Source organism: Rhodnius prolixus, unplaced genomic scaffold, assembly GCF_049639745.1.
Source record: "Rhodnius prolixus isolate KJV_2025 unplaced genomic scaffold, Rpr scaffold_16, whole genome shotgun sequence".
Lineage (NCBI taxonomy): Eukaryota > Metazoa > Arthropoda > Insecta > Hemiptera > Reduviidae > Rhodnius > Rhodnius prolixus.
In genome coordinates this window covers 4,036,486-4,059,394 of record NW_027411616.1, presented here as the reverse complement: position 1 = coordinate 4,059,394, position 22,909 = coordinate 4,036,486, and the positions used below count along the sequence as shown (strand labels likewise).

The following is a 22,909-nucleotide window of genomic DNA, read 5'->3' as shown; positions in this document are numbered from 1 at the left end:
ATCGAATACCTACCCACTCTTTATATATCGATAATTTAATCCTAATCAGTAATATACTTAAAAAAAATTTCTAAACAAATTTTGTAATTGTTATTGGACTGTACTTTATTAAGAGTTGGGTCATGGGAAAAATATCAGGCCAAATATTGTTCTGCATGACTTTAGATAAAAATAATCTCAAGTATTGCTGTCGTTTCAAATAATTGACGCGTTAACCGATTTTCATAAATGAAATTTCATTCGACTCGAAATTTTATGTATGTATGGCTTTGTGGGTTTCGATGCATTCAAACGAGGGGAATTTGCTCTATACATCTTTGCCCGATTACAATAAAATTTGGCAGAAAGAAGTGGTAGGAAAAATATTACAATCGTGAGTATTCAAAGTTGAATTTATGTTACTTTTCTCAAGAGGATACTGTTTTTGCAGTTTAATTTCTGATATGAAATAGTTATTTACCCACAAATTAATACCTTCCACTTTTATTCGAAACGTTTTCCAAGAAATTTTTTCATTCGAGTATTTAAAATTAAACTATATTAATATTGAATATTAATAAACTGGATTAATTAACTTTTATTTTTAAAGCTCAACTACTACATAATGAGTAATGCCAATCAATTTAATCGAAGAATGAATCTAACGCGACGATGTTTATTTTCCTATTGCTGTACTAAACTTGCAGCTAAATGATTAAAAAAAAGTGTAAAATGAACAATAATTTTGTTAATGTATTTTGGAGGTTGCATTTTGAATTTCTTAAGTTTTTATTAGCGTTTTATTAAAAATATGGCATTAACAATTTGGTACCTCCTAATACTATCAGTCTAAGTAAAATGTACTACACTTAACTGAATAAATACTTTGTACCTGAAAATGGCCAGCATAAGGATCTGTGTGACATCTAATAAGTCCTAAACAATATTAATGAACATTTAATGCAATTAAATTTCTTAAATGATATCAATTGTTATAAAATTTTGATAAAACACATAAGATTTTTCTGAAATAATCTGAAGGATGCATGAAATGTTGGGTAATTTCTGATTTTTTTACCTTCTGCCTTATACTTGACTTTTTAAACTGTAAGTTTTTGTTAAAGAGTATGACGTAGCATCATCAGTCAACTAAATACAAAACTTTGTAAAAATTGAGAAAAGTGAAATTTTAACTTGTTTTAACATTGTCAAGTTGAGTGGTAAATTGAAAAGTAGCTGTATAAAAGCAACTAATAATTTATTATTCAATAAAAAGATTATTTAAAAAAATATTTTTAGGGAAATTTGAAGAGATATTGATTGCATTGTTGTAACCTCACGTTCTACTTGACAGGTTTCTTTAGCGTTTTCTATTGCGGGCTGTGTTTGAAGGCCGTAATTCTAGTGCATTACACACAATGTCGCGGAAAGTGGAAATTTAGTGGTTGATACATCAGCATTTCTCGATAACCTCCAATTAAGAGTAAATATGATGTTTTAGTATCTACATATATATTTTTAGTTATATTTTAAACTTTAATTGTGATTAACTTATATTAATTCACGGAATGATTTACTATTTATTTTTTATCTGGTGATATCTATTTTATTAGCTGTGTGTTTCTTCTTTGTCTGATATTTATCTATCTGCGGTGAAGGCTTATGCTACCTAAAGCCGTTCTGGGTCCAACCATAAGGTGTCACAAGGATGAACCCTGCAATGTTGAGAACCTGCATCCATATCAAGGAATCCAACTAAGAGATTCTGTTGTATACATAAAAACTTTGTCCGATACCTCTAATCAGCATTATCCTTTTATCCTTATTGCTTTTCTTTTTTTTTTTAAATAGGTAGACCAGACTTTTTTTCAGGCGCAAAATAACATCTGGACCCTTTTGCTTTAAAGTTAATAATAGAATAATGATTTTGTTGTAAGGATAACTTCGTTTTGCTAATTTTCCCCCCGATTTGAAGTGAAAGATGTTAAAAATGATTTTCTTTTTTTGGCATTGGCTTTCGCCATACAGCACGCATCATCTAGGTGATTACTAACCTTTTTCAAACACATTCTCTCAATAAATTACATTCACCTTAATTTTGGTTCTTAATATGTACATATATTAAATTTATATTTGAAATTTGAAACTAATTTTGTTATTGTTAAAGTTTGTGGTTGAACTTTTTTTTTTGCTGTCATGACAAACTTAATTTTTCTATCCACTACGTGCTCTGACCAGACTTAAATACTTTTGAAGTTCAATAGTAATCTCCTGAAATAGAAACTTATAGTTTAAAATGTTGAGTATAAGGGTTGATTAAACGACAAAAGGCACAAAATGAGCCAGTAACTGACATTCACACTTCAGCTCGTAATTTCAGCCTGGTAGGAACGATCAAGAAAGCTATGTGTTTCATTTATATTAGTTTCTGATTGTTTCCTCATTTTTCTATACTGACTTATGAATTACTGTCTCGTAGTAATTTATTTGTTATTAGCGGTGTAATCTGTGCTTTCGTATTCTGCTGCCAAGACAAATTCAAGACTGAAATTTCGTTAATAACTCTTGATTATAATTGCGACTGTCAATTTTAATGTATGTTTGTGTGCACGTGTGTGATATGGTTATTCAGAATAAAGAGCATTATTAAGATAAATCAGAAGAATAATTTGGATTATAATTGAAATAAAGTGCCTGTTTATTTCTTTTTATGAAGATGTAACATATTATACATTTTATTATTATTTTAACTATTATAAATAAAATTGTCACCATAAGGATCTGTGACATCTAATAAATTCTTAACTGTATTAATGGAAATTAAATGCAGTAAAAATACTTAAATGGTATCAATCGTTATAAAACTTGAACAAATCACACAGGCTTTTTTGAACGTTTCTAAGCGGCTGAAGTATGAATGAAATGTTGGCAACTTGATGATGAGCGAAAACTGTCAGGAAGTCGGCAGTGTACTGAGTGTTTCCCCTAGTGATTCTTAAATTACCAAAGTTTAGAGGGATCCGAAGTAATTTAGCGATTTGGGTGGTCACATGCTTACTGATAAGTAGGGGATATGATTCCACTCAGCTTCACTAATATTTTTGACATCATTTATGTATTGCTAAAATCAACTATACAAATTGTTCGATCATAATAGTGTGGTAAGGAAAGTCTTGTTAGTTTGTTACACTTTTTGTGTAGTTTTAACGTAACATTCGAGAAGATTGTTAGTAATCATCAATGTGGCTTTGGACAAGGCAGATCCAAAATGTACCTTATCTTCTCACTTAGGCAACTGCTAAAAAAGACCGATGAGCATAACGTACCATGTTTTCATAGGCTTACGTTATAGTTAAAAGAAAAACAGTTGCAAACTACATGAGATTGTTGGGGTGCCAAAAAAACTAGTTAGGCTCGTGAAGATGGCTTGGATCGATACAAGTTGTCAGGTAAATATTTATAAAATTCTATAGGAGAAATTCCCAGTAACTGGTGATGTGAGACAGGGAGACCCATGACCACTAGCTAGCCCTCGAAAGAGCAATAAGAGCCATCCCAGCTAACACGGGTGGACCAATTTACAGTAGACTGACCCAGAACATGGTGTATGTGGACGACGAAGTTCGGATAGCTCGCATTTTGCCTGCTCTATTCGGAGCCGTGGAAGAATTTGAAACAGTGGCGGCAAATACTGTTTGATTATAAATGGTAATAAAACGGAATATATGAAGACCTCGAGAACTCAAGAAAGTAGGGAAAATGTAGTGCAGATTAACGGGCACAATATCCGACGCTGCTAGAATTTCAAGTATCTGAGAGCTTTAGTGACTGGGGAGAATTATGTGGAAGCCGGCACGTTGTCATCTATGATAGTGAGAGCTGGATGTTAAAAAGGAAAGCGGGATAATCCTTGTTGTTTAGGTAAGGAAGATTTTGAGGAAGGTTTTTGCCCGGTCGTTGCAAATGGAAGATTGAGAATCCACAGTAACAGGGAGTTGTCCGAGATATTAGGTAAACCCACCCTAGTTAGGAAGGCTGCGATCTCTTGGCCAGACTGCCTGGTGATGGCCTGACACCAAACGGATGGTGACAGGTAGGCCAGAGGGTAAAGATTAAGAGGAAGACCAAGGCTAAGATGGTTGGATGATGCTGAGGACGATCTTAGGAAGATCGGGATAAGAGGATGGAGAGGAAAAGCCGAGAATAGACAAAAATGGCAATTTATTCTGAAGGAACCCCCAGCCCAACTAGGGCCGTAGCACCAATAAGTAATAGTAGTGATAGCAGTTTAGCTTAACATTACCCAATTTTCAGAGTTAAATAGATGTTTATGGTTTGTTTTTTTCGTTTCAGTACTACAATTTGTCAAGAAAATAGATTATAGATATCTCTCTACATAGATGTAAACTTACAGCCCTAAAATATTAACTAGAAAAGGAAAATGTTGGTACCGATCATTTAAGAACAGAACCTGTAGTCTGTAAAAGTGTGGAACCACTTAGCCGCAAAAGGACTTTAAACTGTCCAGGATTCCACGTGCCTTTCAGAGTATGGGCTTTAAAAATATTATATATTGCAGGGGTGAGCAACCTTTTTAGTCAATGGGCCAATTTAAATTTTAATTTTTTTTGGCGGGCCGCACATAGATTAACTCTTATTATTAATTTACAAAACTTCGTACGAAACGCATCTCGTCCGTATTGCATGTTTGAACAAGTCACCGACAAGTGTGTATCTCGTCACAAAAAATCGCGCAGACGCGGCGCATTAGTATTGCATGTTTAAAAACGTCGTCGACAAGTAACTCGCCATAAAAAAATATTTCGGTTCAGTATGTACTACCATTTTATTATAATTAATTTTATAACAATATATTGATGGGAGAAAGTCGATAAAATAAATTCAATTTAGAAATGCTTGGCGGGCCGCGTGTTGCTCATCCCAGATATATTGCATAATGTATAGTTTAATTGCCGTAATAGCAAATGTAAACTAGTAAATTTATGATAGCTTTTTTGATTGTAGCTAGTAAAAGAGGGCTTCGTCAAGCAGAACAATGGAGAAAAGCTGAACAATAAGGAGCAGGAAAATGAAAACTATGTAGATAGCCACTTTCAAAAGGTTCCTTACATAGAGAGTTTCGAAGAAGCAGTTTCACGTCTTATATGCGATGGAAGTCAACCTGAAAGTGACTAAGGTATTTATTTGTATATATTTACTTAACAAAAACTTACAGTTTAAAATGTTAAGTATAAGGATTGATTAAACGCCAAAAGGTACACAAATCAGAAATTTGTGTACCTTTTGGCGTTTAGTCAACCCTTATACTTAACATTTTAAACTGTAATATTTATGTAAGTATCTGCTTAAAGAGAGTGATTGTGATGAGTAAGCTCTATCTAAACAACATTAAATTTAATTGGTACTTTCAGGTAGTTGAATGCTTAAAAGAAATTAATTTAGAAGATTTGGGCACAAATATAATAATCCTAAAGAACTTTGTAAATTAATTAATAATTTTGAAGAGAAAAATATGTAAGCAATTTTTAATTGTTTAAAAAAGTTTAAAACTAGATCTTACACTTTGCAAAGTTTATAAAGTGAACATGAACTTGAACTCCTTTGCAACAGATACATTGTATCTCTATACAAATGAAGATAATAAAACAACAAACTTGGAATAACTAAGTTAGCGAAAAACAATCATTTTTGCGAAGTGGTATAATTTAGCATCATGTACTACCAAGTGGTACGCGAGCCAAAAAAGGTTGGGAAACGCTGAATTTGATTCTTGCATAACAGATAACGATGTCACAGGATGGATTACCCCGTCAAATTCTCAAAGTAGAGCTGTCATTGAATCACATTCTACTGCAGAAATCTAGCAGCTGTAGCTTGTTATACTACTGATTTTTCAATTTATGTTAAGTAAGGATATGTTACAAATAATTGCAATAAATAGACAATTTTGAAAAAGTGGTTTGGTCCACAGTGCTGGATTACATCTCAGATTTTATCCGTTATAGCACGCAATTTTTTTGGACGATTCTAGATTGAAATAGAAAATGATCAGAATTGAAAGTGTGACATTTTTGACCATAACCTTTTTCAGAACGTTTTGTTATTTGAGCGCGATTTGTGTTGTTTACAGTCTCTTAAAAATTGTGTCTCAGCGAAAAAATGGAATTAACTCGTGAAAATTTTCGTGCAATGATTTATTACGACTTTCGACGTGGTTTATCAAGACAGGAGTGCATCGATCAACTTACTTCCACTTTTGGCGATAAAGCCCCATCCTTTGCCACTGTGAAACGCTGGTATAACGAATTCAATCGTGGTCGTCGTTCGCTCACCGACGAAAGTCGTGAAGGTCGTCCAAAATCAGTTGTTGTGTCAGAAAACATTGATGCTGTGCAAAAACTAATAATGCAAGATCGTCATGTGACATACTGTGAGATTGAGGCAACCTTAGGCATTAGTTCCACCAGCATATATAAAATATTGCATGATCATTTAGCCGTGAAAAAGGTTTGTTCTCGTTGGATCCCACATAATCTGATAAAATCTCAAAAAGATGCTCGTGTCGATTGGTGCCAACAAATGCTTAAGAAATACAATGGCGGTGCTTCAAAAGACGTGTATAAGATTGTAACACGTGATGAATCATGGATATATGCGTATGAGCCGGAAACTAAACAGCAGTCGACTGTATGGGTGTTTCAAGATATACCAAATCCAACAAAAGTTGTTCACGCCGAAGCACTTCGAAACAAATGGTCGCCTGTTTTTTCGAAAAATCTGGTCAAGTGGCAACAGTGCCTTTAGAGGAACGTAGAACGGTCAATTCTGAATGTTACACAACCATTTGTTTGCTGGAAGTCTTCGATGAAATAAGGAAAACAAACAAGCGACGTCGGATCATTCTTCATCAAGACAATGCCAGCTGTCACACATCTCGTCTAACAACCGACTATTTGAGCACTCAAAAAATCGAATTAATGGGTCATCCGCCGTACAGTTCTGATTTGGCACCAAATGACTTCTTTTTGTTTCCGAACGTCAAGAATAAATTACGTGGACAACGATTTTCGTCGGCAGAAGAAGCCATTGATGCTTTCAAAAACCATGTTTTGGAGGTGTCTCAAGCGGAATGGAAAAAATGCTTTGACAAGTGGTTCGAACGCATGCAGAAGTGTATAGATCATAAAGGAGAATATTTTGAAAAACAATAAAGTCATTTTCAATGACAAATTACTATTTTTTTTATTATTAGGCTCAAAATATAAATAATGCCCCTCGTATACTTAAATTTATTAATCGTTAACTTAAATGATTTCTGGTGCACAGTAACTATTATAAAAATATAATTTTGTTATTACGTTTATTTAAGATAATAAGTGAAGGTACATACATAAACAGTGTGGTGGGGATATATATATATATATACCTCTACTGCTTAATGAACTGATAATTACACTTATTACAATAATAGCGTACGTAATTTACGATTTTTCAAATTTTTGCAATCAGTTTATTAGTTTCTTATTTAATGGGTCAAAGCACTCTTGACGAATATCTATCTATTACAAGAATATCAAAGAGAAGGTGAAGTTCTCCTGAAGCTGAAAGCAACAAAATTTCACGTACAGATAATAGTGAAATGGAAGGTGAATGCGGGAATATTCTGCCAACCTCGTTAAATGAAATGAAAGTTATGATGAAATCCTTGAAGGACCAGATGAATAGAGTAGCCACAAAAAAAGAACTTAACTAACTAGGTGGAAAGGTAGAGAAAGCGCTTTTAGCCATGTCGAGTAAGGAAGGAGAAATCAAGGATTAAAAAAAAAAAAAAAAAAAAAAAAAAAAAAAAAAAAAAAAAAAGATTAGTACAATAGGACGAGAAGAAATAATTTGATTTTTAGAGGGTGCCGGCAAGCAGTGACTACGAGAAGAACATCAAAGATATTACTTGAATCTCTTTCTGCTTGCATCGGGTGTTTAGGGAGAGAGCGCCTTGCTGCAGCTTGGTGCCTTTATGACCCCAAATCTCCCTCACGGGTCTACTTCAACATCACCACATATGTTAGTTCCCTTCAGCATCTATCCTACGGTTAATAGCATATCGAACTGCTGTCCTCGCGTTCTTATACTTGGTCGATCTAGGAAGTGCTTGGCTCTATATCTCACACGCTGCACCATTTCCCTTAACTTCAAGCATTTCTTTCGCAACTCAACAATCTCTCGTTTCACCAGTGTTTACTGTTTAGGTTCCTTCTGGAGTCAATGTCTCTTGGGAGGCTTAGATGACGCCTCGCAGGCCTTACTGATAACCTTCATTGATGAAAAGACCAGCTCCTCGGTTGCCATTCGTCCATTAGTATTCTTGACTCTCAACTTTTCCGATCTTCTGGAAATAGCTGGCCCTAATTTTTCTTGGTTAATCCTCTCACGTTCTACATAAATGTTTTTTCGCAGCAGGATGACTTTCTGCCCCGTCTCTCATTGACCACAGATGATAAAAATTAGTGGACATCACTTGTGATCGCTTACAGTATAGTCTTCCAAAACACTGCCAGAGAATGGTTCAGCACCTATTTCCTCACCTGTTTTACTTAAGAGGACAGTTGGGGGTATTTTTCATTCATATTTTTGTCTGCAGTTTGGAAGCTAGTTTGGCAGTAAGTTCTTTTCGAGGCAGTAAGGCAGGTTTTTATTCTTTTATCTATGTTTACCAAGTCCTTTCAGTGGTTTCTTTTAATGATATTCGAAAATATTTTTAATAAAGACTACATCAATATCCGCTTTCGCTTTATCAAAGGTAATGGGTTCCCTTTTTTTATACGCGAATAGCCTCTTTAGCCTCTTGGTTTACTAACTCATTTCCGCTGACACCGCAGGGATTAGAATTACGTTGATTGGAAATAAGGAACTCACTGCCGGCTGTGCAATATTTACTACGCTGTTAGGGCTGGTTCTAGAGATCTAAAGTAGGCCCAAAAATCAGCATCTTTACCATATTTTTTTTGTGATTTTCTCCAACTACTTCCTTGAAAGTTGATAACTAACTATATTTATTAGACAGTTAAGGGTTTTAAGGAGATTCCGGGATGACGGTTGCCTCAGAGGTGTCTATTGCGCTGTGACTGACATTAAACCTTTATAATATTGAAGTGAATAATTTTTTCCCCCTTTGTCAATTCGAAACTGTATATTACATTGACACAACAAGCAAATATGATAAATAAACAAGATCAAAATAAAATAGAAAGATAAATAATAAGTAAAGAAAAAACAAAACAAAATAATTCAGTAAAACATAGCAAATTAAAATATAAATCATTAAAAAAAAATCACTTAAATGGTTTAAATGAAGGCCGTCCAACGATGACTGTCACAAGTTGGTTAGTGTATTTTACCGAATGAATTGAAAACGAACGATACCCAATTTATCGTTCGATGTGGTGGTAGAGAGGCCATCGATTCCTCAATCTAAGAGGAAGATTTGACGGGAGAGTAGTGCGGGACAAGTTGCGGATTAAGTGATTATGATGTAGGGAAAGTTTGGAGTTGAATTTGATATATCGGGACAGGGAAAGGTCAGAAACATGGGATTCGCAGGTTGTTGTGTTTGGTTTGGTTAATACCATACATAAAAGAGTGCGCTGTATAAGTGATAGTTCGAAGGATGTTTGAAAGTTTGGATCCAGTTTTGGTTTGAACGCTTTGCTGTTCCGTACAGTTCAAGTCCAGATAGGAGCGAGTAAGACTAAGTACAGTCGTTTCTTGTTTGTAAGAGTCAGTTTTAATAGTTTTTCAATTAATCTCTTGAGCATTCGGTATCACTGGTTAAGTTCAAGTTGTTTGAGTGTAGTGTGTGGATTCCACGTGAGTCCCTTGTCGTTTGTCCAAGATAACGAACGGTATCTGCTACAGGAATAGGAATGTGATTTAGGTACACTGGAGGGAGTGTGAACTAAAATTTGGCATAAAAAATTGTTTTTTAGACAAATCTACAACTTAAAAACTTGAGAACTGTAAAAAAAAAAAATAAGTAAATAAATAAAAAACAAAACTCGTGTAATAGTTCAAATAAGATTTTAGTTAAAAGTGAATTACATTTTGGCTATTACCGTATATATTAATTTATGATGCTTTTTGAAGTTTCCACTTTCACAACCCAAAGACAGAAAACACGTTGTAAATCTGATATTGTGTGAAGATCAACGTGTTCCTCAACAAAGTTTATCGAAGTTGGCGCTCACTAAGAACAATCCTATCTATCCAGATTACATAGCAGGTAAATTTTCAGGATATTCTAAGGTAAGATTAAAATTTTTTGGAATGTCGCATTTGTACTTTATTACTTTTAGGTGTATCTCCATCTGTTATGCGAGATGTAAGTTCAAGGGCCACCATTATTTTCGCAAATAACAAAAGTGATATTAAATATTGGATGAGAAAGAATCCGAATGAAGTTATCAAACGAAGAAGAAAGAAGAAAAAAAACGGTGAATTCAGGCTTAGCAATTATACTTTTAAATGATCAATTAAATATAATTATATGTATAAAAGATACCGAAGAATATTCTTCAGTGTCGGCCATCCTATACTGGACGCCCCAATTACTCATGACGAAATTATGAAAAGCATTCAAAAATGTAGAAGTTCTAAAGCTCCTGGACCCGATCAAATTTCAAATGAATTTTACAAACACCTTCCTCAAAACTGGCTTCTGTATTTGGAGGTTCTGTTTAATAAAGTTTTTTCCAGTGAGGTTCTCCCACTTAAGTGGTCTCAAGTTTCTCAATTTATGCTATACAAAAAAGGAGATAAGTTTGATTTAGGTAATTATAGAGGCATTTGTTTAGCTAATTGTATTCTTAAGATATTCATGCAAATTATTTTGAAAAGACTGTTAATATGGGATCAAGAGGTTGCAGTAATTCCAGAATGTCAAAATGGTTTTCGACGGGGTCGGGGATGCAATGATAATATTTTTGTACTTAGTACAGTGATTCAGTGTCATCTAAGATTGCCAAAAAGGAAAATTTTTACTGCTTTTATTGATCTTAAAAGAGCATTTGATTCTCTGCCCCACTCTAAACTATTTCACAAGCTTCACTCTGCGGGAATTTCTCCCAAAATAATTAACATATTAAGGAACTTGTATGAAAATGCCTCTTTCATAATTAAGGTGAATGGCAATTTTACTTCTGAATTACCTCTGTCTGAAGGGGTTATGCAGGGGGAGGTCCTTAGTCCTTTTCTCTTCTCGCTTTTCATTGCGGATATTGAGAACTTCTTTCGGGAAAATAACGCTCGGGGTATTAACATAAATGGTAAATCTGATGTTATCTTACTCTTGTACGCAGACGATATGGTTATTCTTAGTGACTCTCACATTGATTTAAACAAAAAAATAGATATTTTAAAGAACTACTGTGTTTTGAATGGCTTAAAAGTAAATACTGAAAAGTCAAAAATTGTAATTTTTCACAAGGGAAGACTGAGGGCTGAAAGGTATAAGTTTTTTTATGATGATGTGATGCTAGATACTGTAGATAACTTTGTCTATTTGGGCGTGCAATTCAACCAATCTTCTTTGTTTTTAGAGACTGCCAGGTCAGCAATTGGCAAGGCAAATATCGCTGCCGGATCAGTTATAAATATCTTAACAAAATCAAAATGTGATAGTTGGGTCTCGAGAGTGAGGGTATTTAATGCTATAGCTCGAAGTGTAATGTTGTATGGGGCTCAAGTCTGGAGTCTAAGATACGTCGATTTGTTGGAGAGGGCGCATCTGAACTTTTATAAGCGATTATTCCAATTATCTCGAAACACCCCCGATTATATTATTAGAACTGAATTCGGTATAACTCATGTTTTGCTGCAAATTGTTAAGATTACTGTCGGTTGGATTAAAAATATATTATCTATGGAGAGCACAAGATTGCCGCGTATCTGTTTTTTTAGACTTTTGGAGTTGAGTACTGCTCCTGTGAAATATAACTGGTTTCTTCAGTTGAGAGTTTTGTTGGGCAAATATGGTGTTTCTTTTGAAGCGTCTGATCTCAATGGACTTTCTGCTGGAGAAATAATTTCAAAACTTCATACTAATTTACTCCAGTTGGACAGGCAATCTCTTGAATATTCCCGGTTTAGTGATATTTACAATAGCCTACCACTCTTGGCTGGAGTACCTCAAGAGTATATTAATGTTAGACAACCCTTCAGCGTAACTAGGTTGATTGCTCAGATGCGAACTTCTAATAAATATTTTATCAAAATATCCTTACAGAAATCCATGCATATTATAAATTGTAAATTGTTGTGCACAGTTTGTGATATGCACGTAGAAGAGGATTTCTTGCATCTGTTTGCTGTTTGTCCTCTATATGCCTCCATAAGGATTTATTATTTCAAAAGTAATCTGCCCACTGAGGTACAAAGAGATCTATTGGAACTAATGTACAGTTGCGAAAAATCAAAATTACTTATTGTATATAATTACGTGTTTAATGTATTAAAGTTAAGATCATTTTTACTAAACGAATAATTTCAGTTGTTAAAGTTTTGTTTTTGTGTTTCAAAAAGGTTTTATATTTTTTTTGTTTCCTTTAGACAGAATCCGTAAATATTATTTTATTATTTTTATTACTTTTTGTTTGTTTAGTTTAATTTCAATAATAATATTGTTTTTTTTATTTTACTTTTATTATCAAGTTTTATCATTTCATTTAATTATTATATTATATATGTAATTTGTTTACTGAAACTCCGTTTGTAAAAGGCTCAGGCCTTAAGGACGAATGAATAAATAAATAAATGTATAAAAGATACTTATTAAGATTAAATTCGAATCATTCGTCAGAGATACCCATTATATTGAGACAAATCTCTATAACTAAATAAGTCCAAATATTTCATTTTCTTGTATTAAATGTTAACATAGTTTATGAACGAATGTGAGAAATACAATTTTTTTTTTATGCTTTAATTTTTGTAAATATTGAGGTTTTCCTCAACTAAATATTATTTTTGATTTCAGCTTCCAATTGGATCTATCCCAGATATTCTCTTCTTTCATATGTAACCGTGGTGGCTTTCCCGAGAAAGCGTCCGAACGCCATCTATTAACTTTTTCTGCTTTTTCCTTCGGCTCCCCAGTCGAAGATTTCCTTAGCTATTCTTCCATCGTCCATTCTTTTTATATGGCCGCACCATCTAAGTTTCTTTTCCTCCACCTTCTGGAGCACATTTTTTGAAACGTCCATTTTCTTTCTTATTTCATTTCTTACTTTTTTATGGCCTTTTCGTGCACTCCAATAATCCATCTCGGTAGCTAGAAGGTTTTAGTATTAAAGTCCAAGTCTCAGCACATATCTTTGAACCAAGCTACTACATGTCTTTTTGATACTATTTAGAATATTACCGCTCCATAATCCGGGATTCGTGAGACATCCATTATTTATGATGATGGATGGAAGTCCTAAACCAGTCAGTGATACAATAAACATGAGTGCCATGACGGATACCTCTGCGTTGCATACCTCACCACTTTTTCAGGTTTGCGTTTTTCGTTAAGAATTTAAAACACCTCCACTCCCTTTTTAGTTTTGAGAAATAAGAGAGAGTTTTATAAATAGTTGAAAAGCCAGTTGTGACTAACCAATTTAGTGAGTACAGGAGGTGAGATTGGTATTACCAAATTTGATCGGTCTACTGGTTTTTAACTAGAAGGAAGAAAGAATATGCTAATTTTAGTCATGATTTTTTAAAAATATTTTTGCCGAGCTTTCATCTAGCAGGGGTTCCCAACCTGGGGTGCTCCCACTCCCTGGGGGTGCGAGAAAAGTCCAGGTAAGTAATAGGATATTATTATTATTCAAATATTTTTCATATTTTTATTTCTCATGATGAAGATATTCATTGTGCTTGTTAGAAAACATCTCATTTGTTTTCGTTTTATGAATAGTTATACTCCATGTGTTCGATGTTTTTTTGTTATATTTATCCTTGAGCAAGATATAAATTTCAGGGGGTGTGAGGTTCGAGTGAAATTTCTTTAGGGCTACGGAGCGTAAAAAAGGTTGGGAACCTTTGACCTAGGGGCTAGATCATCTTCAGGTTCGTGGCAAATATTTACAAAAACAGATCACAATTCACATTTATTTGATGAAAAAATTAATTGATTTTATTCTTTCTTCCTTCTGGATTAATGAATACATCTCCAAAAACAATGAACGGTATATAATTAATTTACTTCTTAACTTGGTGGTGTCAAATTTTGTGCCTAAGATAGAATTATAGAAAATGGGGAAATTTGTTTCGCGTGCATATTGTTGCAGGTTTAAATCGAGGGCGCTTCAAATTTCTGACTTTTTTTTTGTTTAACCTTCAAACTGAGATTTTATTAACTCGTATCTTATTATATTAATATTTTTCCTTCGAACAAGTTCCTCTACGTACTATGTAAGTTTAGTGCAACTTTAATGTAAGTTTAGAATATGAATGATTACGGCGCAGAGATTTCAATAAAGTTTTGAGTCACCTTTCAGATTTTTTTCTTTTTTTTAAATTTTTGAGGTTTAATCATCAACTTTTTGAAACTGTAAGTTCTTGTTAAGGAGAATCGTGTACCTTTTAGATAGTTGTTTTTTTTCCAGGGATCAAATTTATATCTCTGATGATAAATATAAATAAATGCGAGTTCGCAAATGATACAGCCGAGAACGTTCGTATTGGAGTATTTTTTCTAGTTATTTCTATTCATCTTTTTTGATGACAGCTTTAATATAAAATATAAGTAATTAAAAAAAAGAACTCAAATACAGGGCAATGTAAATTGTTTTTCTTATTTTGTTATGTTTATATTTTTCATATTCTGATTTAATAATTATTGCTACTTGGTGTAGATTGATATATGTGTGTTGAAGGACGACTAGTAGTCCGCAATAAAATGTATAATATACACCCTATAAGCAGCTTTCATGGCTCAAATCCGAGTTTAACTAAATAGTTAAATTGATTTCAAAACTCATAGGTTTCAATTTTTTTCTTACTTTTTCTCATTACTACTTTGGGTAAGGAAGTCATAACTTATGATTCGAAGGAAGTATAAATTTATTGGAGAAAAAGGCTCCAACGATTTTCAATAAACATTGTATACCACTCTTCCTACGGTGGTCTATAACACAGGTCAGCAAACTTTTTGCGCAGTGGACCGGATAGCTGATAAAATGAGGAGCGCGGGCCGCATAATCATTATGTTCAATACATGCAAGCCAGAACAAAACGTCTGAGAAAAAGACGAAAAAGCAAGTTCAGCATTCCGTGTTGATCTTAGGTGAGTGGCATGCAATGCACAAAAACAAGGACAAACAACATATTTATTTACTAAAAAAGTTATCAAAGAAGGCGACGTCAGCAAAAAAAATAGTTAAGTTAGCATAAATCCGAATCTCACAAACTAAGCAGCAATAAAAGTTATTGAGATTTGTGAAACTGACGTTTGGCTTTGAAGAAATCAACAATTGCTGCATCCAATCAAGAGAATTGCTTTCAATAGTATAGTTTATGCCCATAGCCGCAGCCAGGAGATTCAGTACATGAGAAGATTCTAATCTTATATTAACGGAGGATACATGTTTTGCTAGTTTTTAGTTTGAGAAAATTTTACAACGAAAGTGGAAAGTTAAAGTAAATGGAATATCTAGCTCATAGAATAACACTTGAAATCATGCAATTTAAATGTTAAGCTGGAAAAGAAAAATTTGCGGAAAAAGGTGGATATAAGTGAATTGGGTGACGTGGAGTATTTAAGGGAGTTCTAGGGAGACGTCGCTTGGAGTAAAGATGTATAATAAGCTATTCTTCTATGTGAAATTGTTTAAGGTCAAAAGTACGTGTACGGAAAAGGCGAAAATGCACGGAGGAATCGAAATGGAGGAGTTAAAGGGGTGGGAAGGTCTTTAGGATATAACACAGTGGCATTAAGAAATTCCAATAAAATATTGGCGACGTAATCCAAGCAAACATCACGTCTAGTTGTAGGCTGGGTGATATAGCATTTCTGTGATCGAATATATCATCAGAAAAATTCATTAGATGTTTTAAGTTTCTTTTTGAGATCCCAGCGAGGACCTCATAAGCCACCCATGATCGAAATTAGGGAGGATCAGAGAATAGAATTTGCAGGTGCTGGGTTTTTTGATAAGTTGTTGTCAAAGGTTCTAAAACTATGAGCGTAAGGATATCGTTTGAGTTGAGCAATGTCTCTTCTGAGACAGATGTTTGGAATCTGCACAACCCTTCTTCAAAACATGTAATTTTCTTTTCAACTATCGCAGTTCCTTGTGTGGAAAATGATATTCATTTCCACAATTCGAACGAACAAAAACAATTGACTTGGCTTTACTCGTCCACTGAAAGATTTCAGAAAACAATGATACTGAGCGTGTAGTGGTAATTTATTTTGAGCTGATCCCTGGCAGAGGAAATATTAGATCCAAATTCGTACACTACCTATATATAATATTAAGATCCCCCTTTAGTTGTCCGAAAAAATGTACTCTCTTTAGAAGCGGACAATGCACCCATTAAAAACATACTCAGTAAACGATTACTTAATTTTATGCTCCTTTCTCACCCAAATTATGCACAAATCTGACTCCCTCTAATCACTTTGCTTGTTTGTTGTTGTTCTATCTTTCTTTCTTTCTTTCTTCTTCTTGTTACCTTTTTTGTAAACAACGTAGCGTCTAAACGCGTGGGCCAATTTTCATGAATGAGTGTCATTCAATTCGGAATTTTATGTAGATGTGCCTTTTGGGGTCTCGATGCTATAGATCGAATGTGAGAGGAGTTAGCTCCAGGTAAGTTAGGCCCCCTCCAAAATTATAAATTACTAATAACTGTAAATCTCAGCCCGATTTGGATTAAAGCAAAGTAATTTCCTATTTGTTCAGGCGGGCTTTACTTCCAGCTACCAATTAGCTGTCGTGGACGGAGGCGATTAGTAAACATACCTTACTGTAAATTTCTTGTATTAATCATTAAATAAAATCCAAGGCCTAAGACCGGGCATCGAACCCAGTACTACAATACATATTAGCTTTGCAGGTCTAATTTTCATTAATATTTTTTCGAATTTATTGGATGTCACAAACCCTTATGCTGGCCGTTTTCATCTACAAAATATTTGTTCAAGTAGCACACCATTTAACTTAGATTGACTGTAATGTCTAATAATCTATAATAATCAAACTATTAATCACTGTTAAAAAAAAAAAATTAAAAAAATTATGAGTCTAAAAAGTTCATAAACTTTTTTTTTTTTTATAAAAAAAATGCTTATTTTATTCTATTTTGTTAAAACAAAAAAACGGATCAATATCCAATTTACAGAAAGTACTTTTTCTGTTGTACAATAAAGTTTAAAAAAATAAATAATTAAATAATAACTCCTATAAAATTTATTTTCTTTTTTAAATGAAAACGTCGGTTTAAGTTCATTCTTAGATTAAAGTGATTGTTATGTAGTAGTGAAGCGTTAATAATAATAGGAATAATTAATCTTGGTTAATATTAAATAATGTAGTTTTCTTCAACTACATTCTCAATCTAGGTGTTCTTCCCACGATGTTGAATGTGAAAAGAAGAGTAATAGGGGGGGGGGGCAATAGTGTAAAATAAAGTGTTCGACAACTCCAATTTTAATTTGGTCAAAGAAGGATCAAGGGTGGGGTGTCCCACCAACACTTGATATACCTTTGCAACAAAAAGCTTAATTTTATTTGTTTAAATTAAAGAACAATTAATAATCCGTTCAAGACGTTTAACTCTAAACAAAGGAATTATTTATAATATGTCCAAGACAATTAACACAAAATATAGAATGATTAATAATACAAACAAGGCTATTAACAATAATATGTCCAAGACAATTAACTCGAAATATAGAAATGATTAATAATACAAACAAGGCTATTAACAATAATATGTCCAAGACAATTAACACTAAATATAGAAATGATTAATAATACAAACAAGGCTATTAACAATAATATGTCCAAGACAATTAACACTAAATATAGAAATGATTAATAATACAAACAAGGCTATTGACAATAATATGCCCAAGACAATTAACACTAAATATAGAATGATTTAATAATACAAACAAGGCTATTAACTACGCAGTTTCTTCTGCAATAATGGCTCTGTATTGGGGGATACAGTTCTGGCTAAATAAGGTGTACAGGGCTGTGCATAGGGAGTTCATTTGTAATTTACAATTACCATACAAGGTCTCGGGGCGTATATCGAAATACAAAAACATGAAAAAACCCCAGACGGGGGTGGCAAGTAAATTTGCTTAATAGTAATGATACTTAGACTTACAAACATTAATTTGATCACCGGTACAATGATCTTACTTTCGTTAAATACAACATGCCATTGCCCACCGACAATTTTATAGCCACAGTCACAAACGTTTTCCTTTTTTAAGAACTTGGGGGACGCCACAATATGGCCGTACGTACAGGCAACTCAGTTTTGTAATTTTTCTAAGACAAGCTAACACGCTTACTATCCTTAGTCACAGTCAAAAGGGAACTGCCGAACTACACAGCACTGGCCACCAACCCCACTCTCTCTAAAACACCAATGCTGCCAACCGAGGACCGTCACTGGCGAAGGGGGGCCGCAACCAGTGCGGGGAAGATGTAATTTACATTTTATCCTTATTATAACAAAAAAAATTATTATGAGTGAACTGGCCAGCTTAAGGGTCTGTGACATCTAATAAATTCAAAAAAATATTAATGAAAAGTTAATGCAGTAAAATTACTCAAATGATATCAATGAAGTATTAATGAAATGTTGGGTACTTGCCTTCGATTATTAAAATAGCATTGGTTTGAAATATTTCCTAACATTTTCTCAAATATTTCAGAGAGATAAGAAGTAAATTTTTAAAGTGCGATTTGTAACCTTTGACTTCCTTACTTTAAGACAATCTACTGTAAAAATTGACTACTAGCCCATCTAAAAGAGTTGTCAATGAATTAAACAACTTGATAAACTAACGCTGTTAAGAGCTCGTGAACACGTTTTCTTGCAAAACAAACATAATTTCTCACACGAAGATAAAAGGAATCCTGGAAAATGATATACCCTTAGAAAGCCCATTAGACAAGGAAACTTAAAAAGTGCCAGCACCTAGGTCTGATAATGATCACTTTTAAGTGCCTAATAAGTTTTCTAGAAAATTTCGATTAATTTTATTTTTCCAGTATTCGGAGGAAGATTGAGGCTGTTTGGAGAATGACTTATGCTTTGATATGGTGTCAATTTTTAGAAAATTTATCTGTCTTTCTAACCTTATCAGAATCGAATTTGGACTAAAACTTTCTGAGTAATAACATTTTTATTGCAAAAAAGTAATGATTTTAGAAAAAAAAATTAAAGTGACGTCACTCAAGAACAGTGGAAAATATGAAGTTGGCCAATACGTCTTTGAAGTCCACTTCAGATGTGCTACACACAGTAGGCCTATGGACATTAGTTACGGCTTCACTCTGTATAAGCCTAGGAGTCATTTACGAGAAGTTAACAATCCATTGAGTAAACTGGTCCAACAGAGGTTTCTATAAAAAAACTACACCAATAAATGCAGCAATATCAATTTTAACATTGAAAATTGAGCACAATGAGAGCGAAGAAATAAAACGAGTCACAACGCGTTGCTCTACTCCTTCTTGGTAGCGTTGCTCTATCTTCGCTTTGCTCCCCACTATGTGCGGCCCCATATGTTAACTTGTGTTTGAACTTATGTTCGCTATCATCGCCGCTTTGCTCGCCGCTCCACAATGTTTCCAGCCTTAAGTTGCTGGTACACCTACAAACACACAATGTACTGTCCGGCGGTCTGGGAGCGCAAGAGTAGGACCCAGTTTTTAAGCTATTCCCTCCTTCATAAGACCCACTGCGCAGTAGCACCATCCCAAGAGAGGACAGGCCACAAGGAAAGCTTAACTAATAGGATGAAAAAATAAATGCCAGTATCAGTCATGATAAATTTTATTATGCCGAGCTTTCGACCTAGGGACTAGGTCATCTTCAGAGCCCTGAAGCCAAATTAACCGATTTACAGTGTATTAGTTTACATCATTATAGGGTTGGTTTGTCTTCTGTCTTGTCTGTTCATGGACCAACAGACCAACCAACCCTCTAATGATGTAATATAGTACATTGTAAATTAGCCCTGAAGATGACCTAGTCCCTAAGTCGAAAGCTCGGCATAATAAATTTTATCATGACTGATACTGGCATTTATTTTTTCATCCTATTGAAACTATGAATCAGTCACCAAAAATAATGAACAGTAATAGCAATGGGTAATAGAATGGAGGAAAAGGGACGATAACAGGAATCGGGCCAACACAGACCTTAATCTGCCCATTTTATTCATAACAATTTTTTTGTTAAAATGTTTATTATGTCTTCATGAATAGTAATAAATGGGCACTTTATTATAAATCTATACCAAATCATTGTTCCGATTTATTTTTATTTATGCCCTATGTTCTAAATAATCATCACTTATACACACACTTTAAAATAGAAAAAGTGAATGAATGAATAATGATGTATATTATAAATAAAAATACAGTTGTAGTACAAAATACATTTACAAAAATTACAAAATAGAAACAAACAATAGAAAAAGTGAAAGTTAGAGTTGGTTCCTGTTGGTAATTGAATCATAGAGTTACAACAAAATTTGAATCTTCAATTTGTCTTAAAAAAAGTGTTCGAGAGCACAAATTATACACAGTTAATAACAAATAATTTACCCATAATTATTTCTTTGTCAATTATAATTTACTGTAGTCCCTTTAATAGAGTACTAGTAGTAAAATACTTAAAGAATAAGCTGTCCTAAAAATATGCATATCTTCATCTATTTTATATTGCATATACGATATACATAACATTGTGGGAAGAACACCTAGATTAAGAATGTAGTGAAGAAAACTATATTATTTAATATTAAAAAAGAGTAATTATTACCTATTATTTTTAACGCTTAACTACTGGATAAATTGAAGTAGGGGAAGGTTGCTTAAGTCGTACCTCAGTGATTTTTTGAGGAAACTTTGTACGCTATACAACTGGTAACACTGAATTTATATAGTGGTAGACTGTACCTAGCGCGTGTTCAAACGTGATCTCCCGCGTCACAGATGTGATGTCACAGACCCTTATGCTGGCCATTTTCATCTATTTATTTATTGTTATTTTTAAATAAAAATCGTCGGTTTAAGTTCATTCTTCCAAGTAATTGTTATTCTCAATGTAGGTGTTTTTCCCACAATGTTGTATATATGTAATATAAAATAAATAAGATATGCATATTTTTAGGACAGCTAATTATTCCAGTATTTACTATAAGTAAAATTAGGGGGATTAAATTAAATTACAATTGAGAAATCAATAATTATTGTTGAATAATCTACTTATTATTAACTGTATGTTATTTGTGCTCACGAATATTTCGGTAAGACGAATTCAAGACTGAAATATTGTTTAAAATCCTCCGTGATTCAAATTTAAATAGTAGCCGACTCTAACTGTCTTTTTCTAATTTAACATGCATGAATATGTGACATCTTCAGAATAAAGGGCACATTAAAGAGAAATCAGAAGAATAATTTGGAATAGAGTTAAAATAAAGTACCTATTTATACGAAGATGTAATATACATTTTATCACAATTATTACAAAAAAAATATTATGAATGAACTGAACTGGCCAGCATAAGGGTCTGTGACATCTAATAAATTCTTTAAAAATAATAATGAAAATTAATGCGGTAAAATTACTTAAATAATATTAATGAAGTATTAATGGAATGTTGGGTACTTGCTGATTTGTGTACCATTTGGCGTTTAATCAACCCTTATACTTAACTTTTTAAACTGTAAGTTTTTGTTAAGGAGATTTTTGTACCTTTTGGATAGATTTTCCTTTTTGTCTATCTGGCAAAGTTACATATCTGCTTTACAGATTATCTTAAACATTTGGAATAAACAATACTTTCATCATAACGTGAAATGGTGTTCAGTAACCACTGGAGAGATCGTTTAATTGAATACTTAAGTTGCAGTCCCCAAAGAATCCATAAAAACAATTTTCTTGAGAAAACGTTTTGAAAAAAATAGGAAGGATTTGCACGTAAATAGCAAAATTAAACTGTGATTATAGTGTTTTTTTTGAAGAGGAGTAAGAAAAATTAATTTCTCGAAGTAAAACTCGAACCACTTCTTTCAGCAAAATTTTATCAAAATTGGTCAAAAATTATTGATAATAGTTTAAAATGTCATAACAAAGAGTGGGGCTAACTCTCTTTCTAATGTTGTAGACATCAAGATCCACAAAAGCCATATCCATATAGAATTTCGAATCGAATGACAATTCACTCATGTAAGTCGGTTCATGCGTCAATAATTTGAACGATTGCTGTACATTCCTTAGAAGGTGTAAGAGCAGGATAACACTTAAATGTCATGTAAAGAAGCAGTAACTTCCTGCGTAACTTTAACAAATCGGGCTAAGATTTACAGAGCAAATAGTATTGTAAAGTTTTTGTCCTTTTACTAAAAACTTTAACAACACAACACAACTAGTGCCTGCCACTAGTTAATTTAATAATATGTGGGTTTGATTAAATAATAAAACTCGCTAAATTTGTAAGTAATAACCTGATTTATTAACTCATTAACATTACTGACATTAACATTTACTAGCAACTAACGCTATTCATTACAGTTCCCATTTACAACAGTCACAACAGTTTACTGTTACTTACTCCGCGTAACGCCACAAAACTGTTCCACGACTGACCACTGGTCTGCACTGCACC

General features: G+C 33.5%; 1 protein-coding gene across 7 annotated transcripts in view; it reads left to right on the top strand.

Annotated features, from left to right (window-relative positions):
• Nucleotides 1–22,909, top strand: part of LOC141457445 (RNA-binding protein NOB1-like) — a 42,864-nt gene that overhangs the window by 1,550 nt on the left and 18,405 nt on the right. The window contains exons 1-7 of one of the 7 annotated variants that reach the window (XR_012460381.1): nucleotides 107–373; nucleotides 1,334–1,462; nucleotides 4,333–4,527; nucleotides 5,005–5,176; nucleotides 5,412–10,276; nucleotides 10,350–10,487; nucleotides 12,318–12,976. Coding sequence is in view for 3 of the 7 variants with exons in the window: in XM_074134436.1 (XP_073990537.1) it covers nucleotides 5,150–5,176; nucleotides 10,141–10,276; nucleotides 10,350–10,487; nucleotides 11,592–12,535 (1,245 nt within the window). In the remaining 4 variants the exon portion in view is untranslated. Of the gene's footprint in view, nucleotides 1–106; nucleotides 374–1,333; nucleotides 1,463–4,332; nucleotides 4,528–5,004; nucleotides 5,177–5,411; nucleotides 10,277–10,349; nucleotides 12,977–22,909 lie in introns of those variants that run through there. The other 6 variants (XM_074134436.1, XM_074134437.1, XR_012460380.1 and 3 more) reach the window with 6 other exon arrangements.